The following is a 12250-nucleotide window of genomic DNA, read 5'->3' as shown; positions in this document are numbered from 1 at the left end:
GAAGACTACCACTTAGTAATGTTTCTGTCTCTGAGCTGATATCTCCAGTACTTGTGATAAATAACCAGAATGCTTAGGAGTCCCCTCTTTTTGTCTGTGTGAGTAAATCGTTTTTGAAAACTTCGTGTTTCAAGATTTGGACAGGTAGTATCATTTACTGTTCAGGGTTCAGGCTCCTCATGTGTAACACGAGGTGGCTAATGCTGCTATCTGTCTCAAGAATACCTTGGTATGGGCGGTGAGCATTATGGGGCATTTAATAGTCTTCCTTGCCTCTCACTCATTCATTTCACTAGTTGCATAACGTCATGACAAACCTCACTTTCTCTGGTTCCTTTATGGAAGGAGGGCTCGGGACTAAGGCTATTCTGGGTTTGTGTCCCCTACAGTCAGACGCTGTGGCAAACTCAATGCCCCAGACAATGGTTACATGAAGTGTTCCAGCGATGGTGACAACTACGGAGCTACCTGTGAATTCTCCTGTATTGGTGGCTATGAACTTCAGGGTAGTCCTGCCCGGGTTTGCCAATCCAATCTGGCTTGGTCTGGCACGGAGCCCAGCTGTGCAGGTATGCGTGCAGTTCTTGTTCCAGCTAGCATGAGAATCTGATGTCCCTGATTCCAGGGCAGGAAAAAGCAGCTTCATTTCCTGCACGTTCTAAAGTTCAGTGTCAGCTCTGCTCACCTGAGCAGGTGAAAAGCCCATGCTGTAGCTCATCTTACCTGCCTCCTTGTCTTGCTTTGGTCTGTTCTCTGGCTCCCCACTTGGGCATTTGAAATCCATCCTCCTGTGTAAAATGAGGAAAATCATACCTCTCTTAAATGTGATCATCTACTGAATGCTGTAATGGAACAGTTCCTGGTACATGGTAAGCCTTCAAAATGTACCAGTGTTTTTTTGTTTGTTTGTTTGTTTTCCCCCCAGAGACAAGGTTTCTCTGTGTAACAGCTCTAGCTGTCCTGGAAGTAGCTCTGTAAACCAGCCTGGCCTCAGAGTCACTGAGGTCCGCCTGCCTCTGCCTCACGGGTGCTGGGATTAAAGGTGTGCACAACCACTGCCTGGCATGCCAGTCATTCTTACTGATGAACAGCAACTGGGCTGAGAGTGTGAAATCTAGACTAACTTTTTTGTATGCTTCCCCTCGTCTCGATCCCGGGTATCTCTTCCTTTTCCCCTCCTTTCACTCCGCCATTCGGAGCAGGTGGATGAAGCTCTTCTATTTAATATATTAAAACAGAAAAGTCTCTGACTCCTCAGATAAGTACATAATACCCATTTTTGTGACACTGAGGCCTGGAGTATATTATCAAATGATCTCATAAATCTATCTAGCTGCTAGCAGTATATGGGCATGAAGCACTTGAAATAAGTCCAAATTCAGGTATGTGGTCAGTGTAAAATACACACTGATTTAAAAGTCTTAGCACAATAAAGAATATAAAGCACCCCTACTTTTTTGTATTGGTGGCATGTTGAAATATTTGGATATATTGGGTTGACATATAAAGCTCTTGTCACATATTTATTTGTACATTTCTAATGAAGCTATTAGAAAAATTTAAATTGTACACTTATGTAAACTCTATTTATATTGACCCAAACTGTCCTAGACGGTGAGCCCTAAAGGCAATGTTAGAGATAATAACTGCCTCTCATTCAGAGCAATAGCCCAGATGTTGACACATAATTATCACTCAGTGTACTTGACTGGATGAAAATTGCAATGAACAATGATTTTAAAGCTAACCTTGTTTGAAATATTAGCACCAAGTTCATAAAACCTACCTAGTGTGTTCTCATTTTTCTTTTGTAATTTCCTTTTCAGAGGCAGACTGTTTGCTGCTATGTGGACTGAGCCAATCATTTAGAGCTGTTTTTCATTGATCAGTTTCCATGGAAGAATTAGAATTAAACTTGGCTCCTGTTCTCCGTGGCCATATCAAAAGAACGATGAATTTATGTTAGACTAAGCCACTGAATTTAATGTGATACGTTACAGCAACAAGAGAAAGCTAGGGCGCCTCGTCTGTCTGTTACTGGTGTTTCAGGAACTCACTTCTGAAATCAACTGCTTAAATTTGAATTCTCATCTCAGGGTCTACTTAGGGTTTTGTATGTGCTTGGCTAAGCCAAGCCAGAATTTACGGGGTGAACTTATGTGACCATTTCTGATTACAGCGATGAATGTCAATGTCGGTGTCAGAACAGCAGCGGCACTCCTGGATCAGTTTTACGAGAAAAGGAGACTTCTCATTGTGTCCACACCCACAGCCCGAAACCTCCTCTACAGACTGCAGTTGGGGATGCTGCAGGTGAGGCCTTGGCAAAGCTAAGGTGGGAGGGAGACCTCAACAGGAAGAAGACAGGCAGTTCGCTAAAAGCAAAGGCCAGACTCAGTGCCTAATCCATTTAGGGCGAGTTTAAGGGACCAGCACTTTAAAGACAGTCATTCATTTCTGGTGCTGGTGTATAACCTTATTAACATTGACTCCCCAGAGTTAACCCAATCATTCTCCAACCATCGAGGTTTGTCTGTCTTTGCTAATAAGCTTAATTGACATGCTGTCCAGGCCCAGCCCAAGAACAATTGGCTTTGCTGATCCTATCCAGCACATTCATAGACGCGAGGTGATCCATCAGTTATCTTCCCGATAGACTGGCTAAGGAGATAAAAAGCATCCGAGAGCCTCTAGGCACCATATCCCTCCCTGGGAATGTCCCCTACTCTAATGAAAGTGAATTTTGCTGCTACTCAATGAGACACTCGACATGTTGGGGGAGGGTAGAAACTGCAAGGATCATACTAGAAGTTGCCTGTTTTTGTCTTGAAGTTGGTCAACTTCACCAAATGCTAAAGAAGCAGGATCTGCTGCACTTCCTTTCTAGGATCTCTCGTTCATTAATTCCTGTTAGAACGATCTTGGTTTAATCGAAGGCAGCAGTTTACTACCCACGTCAGCGTAAATACAATGACTAGTGAGTCTTTCTTCCACTACTTTTTTACCATCTGAACAGGTCACCCACGAACTGTGAAGAGCCACATGAAATGTTTGGGTTACCTTGATAAGAGCCAAATTCACTAAATCCGTATCATAAATCCCTCGCACCCTACCTGCTATTGTACACCTACCTCTGTCTTAATTAGGGTTACTACGGCTATGTTGAAGCACCATGACAAAAAGCAACTTAGAAAGGAATGGTTTATTTGGCTTACAGTTTCACATTCATAGTCCATCACTGAGGGAAGTCAGGCAGGAACGCAAGCAGGGCAGGAGCCTGGAGGTAGGAGCTGATGCAAAAGTCAGGGAGGGGTGCGCTTACTAACTTCCTCCCCATGACTTGCTCAGCCTACTTTCTTATACAGCCTAGACCACCAGCCCAAGAAGGGTACCACTCACAATAAGCTGGGCCCTCCGTCATCAATCACTAATTAAGAAAACTACAGGCTTGCATACAGTTCACTCTTATGAAAGAATTTCCATAATTGAGGTTTCCTCCTCTCAGATGACTTTAGCTTTTTGTCAAGTTGGCATAAAACTAGCCAGCACAACCTCTTTGCTCCTCATAAAAGGTAAATGTATATACTTACCTGGTTTTATGGTCCTTGGCATAGCAGCATTACATGGCCACACATGTCTTGAGCCCTTATCTCTGAAAAAATGAATAAACCCATAAACTCACCTTCTATATCAGTAAACCTTGGCTCATGACCAAATTTGTCCTATTGCTAGCCCTCAACCTTAGTCCATTCACATTCCCCCAGCCCCCAGTTAAACTCCTGATTAGCTAGTTGGCTATGGCATTTTGGATCTAGATATTCTTATATTTTTCTTCTTACCAACACATTCACACTTACCTTCTAGGATGTGGTTGACTTAGTAATAATTGTATTGCTTCATATAGTATTGTTGAAAAAGTTCAGGATTTAAAAATTACTTTTCCCATTCAATCAGATTCATCTTATTTATCTTCTGTTAATTTTTTTTTGATTTTGATTGTCACTGCTGCTCCTTGTGAGACCTCCAAACATGTAGTTGACGGAGCCACATCCTCTACAAGTTTCTCCTTGTTTCCTTGGGGTTTGGGTATGGGGAACATAGGGCAGGAGTGTGTGGAGGATGGGTAATTAGTAAAGAAAGGGGAACTCTGAAAAATCTTAATTCCTTATAAGAATGAGATTAGAAACTTCAGGGTTGGGATAGGGGTAGTGTCTTGGATGAGTTTTAGGAATTTGACTCATGTAAAGTCTCACCATGTCTAGAAGTGCCTTAGAGTAACCATTGTGTTTAGGATTCCAAAATCCCATTGCCCAGCTGTTTTGCATAATTCCACTAGGAAGATACTTAGATTTTCTAGGCACCAGATTAGACTTAGTTTTTCAGCTGTTTTCAGAACAATTTGGAATGGGCAAAGAAGCACCCACAAGACCATTGCTGGGGTGCCAGTCTGCAGTTCCTTAGTTATACTCACTCACACCTGCTCTGTTGCTTCTACCCCCAGCAAGCACAGTGTGGCCTGGATCTTCGACATGTCACAGTGGTGGAGCTGGTAGGAGTGTTCCCGACCCTCATTGGCAGGATCAGAGCAAAGATTATGCCTCCAGCTCTAGCTCTGCAGCTCAGGTAAGGAGCTGCTCTCTCCTTAAATTTCATTCCCTGTGAATACACTTGGATCTCACCATGGTTGCTCTTGTACCCAGTCAGGTTCCCTGATTTTTTTTTCTATTCAGTATTTAATTCAGGCAACCTTCAGTGTTTAATTACTTTTATTCTGGGAGTATTATAATCATGCTAGTTGACATGTTTCTGCATGTTCAACTGAATTATGCAGTGGAAAATTGCTAGTGTTTTCTTTCCCTTCCAACCAAGCATATCCCCCCCCTCTCTCCTTCTCCCTCTCTCTCTCTGTTAGAAGGAGAGGACGATTTGAAAACAAAATGACATAAGCAGCAGTTCTTGCCATATTAGGATAGATACTAATTAGCCCTTTCAGGCTTGGTCTCCCCCCCCCATTCTTTCCTGAGCACTTGTCCATATCTCTGTTTCAACAGTTGTATCTCCTTTTTGTCATGCTTATAAAGCTAGATCCCTAATAGTTAGACCTTGAGTAACGTATTAAAGCCATATTTAGCAGCTAAAAGACAATTTCAGAAATAACCTACATTTTTTCTTGTATCTCTTGGCCACCTTGAGATGGGTAATGAGGATAAACTAACACTTCTTTTTATTTATTTATTTATTTATTTACTTTTGGTATTTTGAGACAGGGTTTCTCTGTAGCTTTGGAGCCTGTCCTAGAACTCACTCTGTAGACCAGGCTGGCCTTGAATTCACAGAGATCCGCCTGCTCTGCCTTCCTAGTGCTGGGATTAAAGGCATGCGCCACTGCCGCCTGGCTAAACTAACACTTTTTACAATTTTCCTTTCTTGCCTAGCTTTTATCTTTGGTATACTGCAGGGGACAGAGTCAGTCTCTGTTCTCAAGGTCCCAGAAGTCTCCTTGTCTTTTGGAGTCTCAGATTGCTTTACTATCTTTTACATTAACTTCTGAAGCACACATATCCTTTCAGTTTTCTGAAAATGGGGAAGAAAGAATGTAAAAGTAAATAATAGTATTAGTAAGGTTCTTGTTGTTACATCAAAATACCAGAGGCAAGCAACTCCTACAGTTGTTTCTTTTGCTCATAATTCTAGTGGCTACAATCAGAGATGGGGAAACTCTATTGCTTTGAGTTTCTAGTGAAGGTCACCTCTCATGAAGGGAACACATGGTCATGTAAGTTACTTATATCAATGGCCAGGAGATAGAAAGACAAAGAGACCAGCCATAGAAGACAGAGACAGGGTTCTCTGGAGCAAGCTGGCTATCTAGATTCGCCTTGTCAGTGAGCTCTGAGTTCAATTGAGAGCTCCCAGTTTGATGAATAAGATGGAGAGCCATTGAATCAGTCTCCTGATGCCAACCTTGGGCTACCACAGCCACATGCACACATATGTACATGTACCTGCACATATATGGTATATAGTATACACACATGCAAGCACAAACACAGACACATATATACCACAAACACGTTCATACATAAAAATAAAATTTGTTGCAGTTTTTAAAATTACTTTCTTAGGATAATAGGTGGTAGACACAGATACACACATACATGATAAATGCATACACAACAATAATAAATTCTTGGTGTAATTTAAACTGTTAAATGAAGAACAGAGTATACAGGAAGCAAAAAGGACATCACCTTAATAATCATATTATTTTTAGACTTGAAAAATAGTTATTTCAAGTATTTTCACCCTGGAAGGTGAGCCAGGAAGAGTTCCTTCCAATCTGATAATAGTCATCTTGTAGTTCAGAAATGCTGCCAACCTCAAAGCAACCTCACAATCCATGAGGTACTTTATCACCCACCTCTGAGATGTCTCCACTGGGACCCACTTGTGTTGCTGTTGCTGATGTGACCACTTCTCCTTTCCCACGGCGGTTGTCCCCCCTCCCTTTTTTGTTAATATTCTGTGTTAATCAAGGTACAAGAGTCACATGAAGAATGTGTGTAATAGCCAGGGGGATGTTACCATTTGGGCCTCAGAACTGTTTTAAAACCTCGTGGAGCAGTGTTTCATCCAGCTATCTTTCCTCGAGGCTCCAGCCGTGGCATCACTTGGTACTTTTCTCCTTCCATCCCTGCTTAGTTTCCTGGAGCCCTCTTGTGCTTGAACTTACCTCAGCGACTTTGACTGTGGGGTGCCTGGTGGAGGCAGTGTAATATCTTCCTTTGGATTTCTAGTCAATAGATATGTATTAGCAAGTCAGCTAATTATTTCCTCATTTCATGAAACTGCTTTTTGAGAAGTGCAGTCAGTTTATATTTTATGCAATAATATCTTTATTAATTTTTCAAGTTAGCATAAAAATGAATGGGTTTCATTAAGGCATTTTCATGCATGTGTATTATTATATTTTCTTTTAATTCTTCCCCTATCTCTGACTGGCCTACCCATTTCACTACTTTTTCTTTATACAATTAAAAAAATCATGGAACCGTTCATAAGGGGAGAAATTCACTTTAAATTTATATGGCAGAGTATGTTCTGCCTGTTTTATTTCATCTGGAACAAAAGCAGGAGAGGAGACTGGGTGGCCTTGTTATTTCACTGGGCTCAGCTATCTGCTTCCTTTTCTCTTGACTTTCTCATTTTAACTTGCTGGTAGTGATATAAAACATCTACATAGATGAAATCCATATGTTGAAAAACTACCACACATTTGAAACCATGCCAGAATACTTTTAAAACTTATTTGTGGAACTAATTATAGTCAAATAAGGAGGAATGTCTGGGCTACACCCAGACAGTTCTAATTTAATTCCTGAAATAGTCATCACTATCATTTTTTTGAATGTTACTTTAATCAATTGTACCTTCTTCAACCTTAGCCCTTTGGACACTTGAGGCTGGATTTGCCTGTTTAGAAAGCTGGCCTGTATTGTAGTTTAAATATAGCAGTATGTCTTACACTTATCAATTAGATGCCAGTAGTAACTATAACTCCCTTCTTAGGACAACCAAAAGTGTGTTTAGATATGGACAAATGTCCCCTGAGTGGTCAAATACTTTTTTCTGGATAATCATCACCATTATAACTCTGACATTACTGCTCCCCAAATCTAGCCTTGTTCTACATGCTGTGTAGCAACTTTGGTTTATAGTACCATAGCTAGCCTGAGATCTTTCAGACCCCAATAATCTAAAGCAGAATTTCTCAGCTTTTTTTCTGAATACCAATTATCTGAAGATATTACTAATAACACAGATTCTAATTTGTTAGGTTTAAGGTCAGACATGAGCAAGTTCTTTCATGTGATGCTATGGGTCCCAGGTCCACACTTTGAGTGGTGGGGGCCTAAAAATGATTCATTCCTTCATAGCATCTAGGCATCAAGCATTTCTCTGAAAAGTATTACCAGAGGGATCTGGTTGCTCCCTAGAAGTCCTGGAGGTCAGGGTTTAACAAGTCTTCTTTTTATTTATTCCAGGCTGTTGCTTCGAATCCCACTCTACTCCTTCAGCATGGTGCTAGTGGATAAGCATGGAACGGACAAAGAACGCTATGTCTCCCTAGTGACACCAATGGCTCTCTTCAACCTCATTGATACTTTCCCCTTGAGAAAAGAAGAGATGATCCTACAAGCTGAGATGGGCCAGACTTGCAATACCTGATGTGATGTTACATTCTTGGTGGTTCCTCATCTCTTTTTACGTAGTGCCCTGCCTTACATAGTGAGTGCCTTTTACCTGGGAAGGCCTTAAAAATATCCTTGATGTACAGATTTTCATTTGTAATTTTTAAAGTCTATTTTATTATGTGCTTTCTTTGCCCTTAAAAATTGGCACAATGTTTTTTTAACCTTGAAATGTTTCAAAGTATTGGAATATATTTACTCTCTCTAACTCTCCCTTTAGTCTGGTATTAGAAACTATAATCGCACACATACTCTCAGCGTATTATTCATTGTCAAGCATACTTTTCTTTCCCTTTATTGTTTATATAAGACTTTTGTTAATAAAATATTTTGAAGCAAACTTACTAAAATTCAATTTTTTAAAAAAATCAAACACCAAGTTTAAGTGCTTCATGTGCTCAGTAGTTTGAAGTGTTTTTTTTTTTTTTTTTTTTTTTTGATTTTCGAGACAGGGTTTCTCTAGTTTTGGTTCCTGTCCTGGAACTAGCCCTTGTAGACCAGGCTGGCCTCGAACTCACAGAGATCTGCCTGCCTCTGCCTCCCGAGTGCATGCACCACCACCGCCTGGTCCAGTAGTTAGAAGTTTTAAACAGCCATTCTTTGTTTATTTTAAAAAAGGGAAACTGTAGTCCTGGCAAGAGGCCAAGTGAAGTGGAAGAGAGCTAAGACCCCAAGTGACAGAATAGAAAATTAATATAATAATCCAAAAACCAAAGAACAAACCTTTGACATCTTGCAGCTAATGGTGTGAGAGCTTAAAGCTAGAGAAGGTGTTGACTCCCCTAATTGCAGTTCCCCACGTAACAATGTATTTCCCTTGTATGAGGAATTCTCAGTAATCCAGAGCTGTTTTAAAGCATACAGGAAGATACACATAGGTTATAGGCAACCATAATGAGATTCTATATAAACAGTTCAATACCCACAGATTGGGTTATGCTTGAATGTCCTGGAACCATTATTCACTTCTAGAGTCTGTATGTGAAGGTGAAACATTGCGCATCTCAGTGTTTGTTGATGGGTGGAGCTTCAAACAAATGAATCTATCAGTCATACAGACACTGGAGTCAAGTTGAAGTTTATGACTGGAAAAGTACTGTCTCAGAATCCTGAGAACTGTCTTCAAAGGCTCCTTATTTCCTTCTACTCTCAGTAAGAGATCTTATCAGAGATACTTGAAGTATGTCCTCCTTAGTGGACATGCTACTAATGGTAGAGAAATATCACAGAACATCACTACAAGACAAGGAACTACAGAAAATTAATGACTGCTAAGAGAAGGAGAATTAGCTTCTCTCAGGGATGATTCCTCAAATGGGTTACCGAAATCAAAGTGTCAGACAGAAACTGTATAACACAAGCTATGCTAAAGGGACTCAGTAGGTTGTACTTATGTATTTATGCATACATCTGTACCAATAATAACAAAAAGAGGTTATCAGTTTGAGAAGTAGTTAGGGGAAGAAACATGGAGGGTTTTGGAGGGAGGGATATGGGAAGATTAGAGAGAGGACAGGAATGGGAGAAATGATGTAATTATATTTTTTTATGTGATTTAAAATGTGTCATCTCTTTTTATTTCTGTTGTTATACTTTTATTTATTTATTTTTTAAAAGAAAACTATCTTTTCTCATTTTACATACCAATCCCAGTTCCCACTCCCTCCCCTCCTCCCATTCCCTCCATTTACCCCCTCACCCCATCCCCTATTCACTCCTCAGAGAGGGTAAGATACACTGCTTTGGAAACGGTCCAAGGCCCACCCTACTGTATCTAGGCTGAGCAAGGTATCCATCCAAAGAGAATAGGTTCAAAAAAGCCAGTATAAGCAGTAGGGATAAATCCTGGTGCCGTATTTTTAATTAGAAAAAAGACAAGGTCCTAGAAATGAAGGCACTGGAAGCAGGAGTGTAAATGCACTTGACCTCGTTTTTCCTTGGTACCTACTACATCTGTTGATTCAATTAACCTTGTATTGAAAATATTCAGACAAGGTCACATGATGCCTATATTGAAATTGTACAGACTTTTCCCTCACTGTTTCTAAACCAATAAAGTATGAAACATAAGTCTAAACATTTCCCTTATATGGGCTACTATACGGAATTCAGAGATGTTTAAAGTACACAGGGTAAGTTTATAGATTAAAGGTAAGCGCTATGCCATTTTATATGAGAAGTTGAGTAACTTTTGCGGTCCTCAGTTTGTGTGTATGTAAAAGTAGGGCTGAACTCTCGACTGCAACACACCCACAGAAGTTTCCACTCACTGGTTGCATAACAGATCCCTTTGTGGGGAGGTCAGCTTTACTTATTAGGCCTGTATTTGTATTTGTTAGTGGTTGAGCCTGAAAAATCACACCTTGGAATTTAATGAAAAGCTAGATTTTACTCCTAGGCAATCATTTCCAAACATTTCTGGTATCAGTTTGACCCATAATCTATTCTTAAACAAAACAGTGAAATGATAGAAAGTTCAAGTTCCAACGTATAGTGGCTTAAAGTAAAAAGTATAAACGGGGGAGGAATGTCAATTGGTGATGAACTTCACAAAGTACCCTATGCCATGGGACAGCGTGAGAGGAACTTATCTGATTTATTCAAACTAGTCTTTCTGGTTACTTGGAAATATTATAGCACTTTGACCCTGACCCCCAAATATGCAGATTATTTGAATACAAATGAATGCATGTGTGACCTGTGATATTTGAAAATTAAACACTCTATAGGATGACATGGGAAACACTTCAAAAATGTTATCAGTTGCTATCTCTAGAACACAGGTTTCTCCCTGGAAATTTCATAGAATATTTTACATGTACATTGTGAAATCCTAGAAAGAAACAGCTGGATCTAGGGAGATAGCTCAGAACAATTGGTAAAGTACTTGCTGTGTAAAACAAGAACCTGAGTTCTATTTCCAGCACCCATGTAAAAAGTCAGGCAAGGAGGCTCCCACTTCTCAACCTTTGGCTTCCACATCAAAGCATGCATGTGTAAATATATATTTTCATAAACAGCATGAATACACACACACATAGAAACAACAAACAACCCTCATTGCATGTTGTGTGTTCATGAGAGAGAGAACACTAAAGGATACATATTCTTGAGCACATGTGTATAGGGAAGAAATAGGCAGTTAAATGAACTAAAGTCCAATAGAAAACGCTGTCTGCTCAGTAGATGTCAGCAGAAATTCTCATTCAATTCTTTAAGTTATCAGGCCTGCTTAGGATCTATCTTGCCTGTTTTAGTTACAGAATCTGAGTCTTCTCATCTGGCTCTTTTCTGACATACCTCATAATTTTTCAGTTGCTATTATTTCTCTGACTTCTTCACCTTCTAAAATAAAAAGGCTACACATTTTATATCTTCATTTAAACATCCTCTCACCTCTAACCCTACAGGGGTATATATTGTAATTTATCCTTAATCAAACACCTCAAAACTGAAGTTTATTTGACTTCTGATAAGTGATGACAATCTTCTAGTTTGCTAGTTTTTGATTGCCCTAAATATTTCAATATGGTATATTTTTTTAAATCTAGATATGGCAATTTTCTATAAGTTGATGGTTCAATGGGAGTTTTTTAACCTATATCAAAAAGTTAATGAACATTGAAGTAGGGGGTGGAGAAGCAGGTTGACCCAAGTCCAGGATGTAGATATTTATCTTGGTCATTTATTATTGCAGTGAAATTACTCCAAAACTCAGTGACTTGAAGAAATAAACATTTTATTATCTCACAATTTCTGTGTGTCAGGGATTTGGGGGGGGGTATTGGCTTGCCAAATTTGTATTGAAGTTTCTGATGAAGCTGTAGTCATCTGAAGACTTGACTAAAGCTAGAGGATTCATGGTGACTCTCATGACTGGTTCTTGGAAGGTGCCTCTGTTCTTGCCCACGTGGGCTTCACTACTCTCAGAATATGACAGTTGGTTTCTTCTAGTGGAAATGAGTCAAGAGTGATCAAAAATAGAAACATTGTCTTTT

At 39.8% G+C, this 12250-nt stretch overlaps 1 protein-coding gene across 2 annotated transcripts in view; it reads left to right on the top strand.

Moving 5' to 3' along the window:
• The window catches only part of Srpx (sushi repeat containing protein X-linked), a 92145-nt gene extending 83556 nt beyond the window's left edge, over window positions 1–8589 (top strand). The window contains exons 7-10 of one of the 2 annotated variants that reach the window (XM_075957051.1): window positions 390–569; window positions 2180–2313; window positions 4502–4623; window positions 8046–8589. In XM_075957051.1, coding sequence (XP_075813166.1) covers window positions 390–569; window positions 2180–2313; window positions 4502–4623; window positions 8046–8229 — 620 coding nt within the window. In that variant the 3' untranslated portion in view covers window positions 8230–8589. The remainder of the gene's footprint in view (window positions 1–389; window positions 570–2179; window positions 2314–4501; window positions 4624–8045) is intronic. The other variant, XM_075957050.1, reaches the window with a different exon arrangement.
• Window positions 8590–12250: the final 3661 nt, after the last annotated feature.

Source organism: Microtus pennsylvanicus, chromosome X, assembly GCF_037038515.1.
Source record: "Microtus pennsylvanicus isolate mMicPen1 chromosome X, mMicPen1.hap1, whole genome shotgun sequence".
Lineage (NCBI taxonomy): Eukaryota > Metazoa > Chordata > Mammalia > Rodentia > Cricetidae > Microtus > Microtus pennsylvanicus.
The sequence above is the reverse complement of the archived record's forward strand: the minus strand, read 5'-3'. Positions and strand labels throughout refer to the sequence as shown.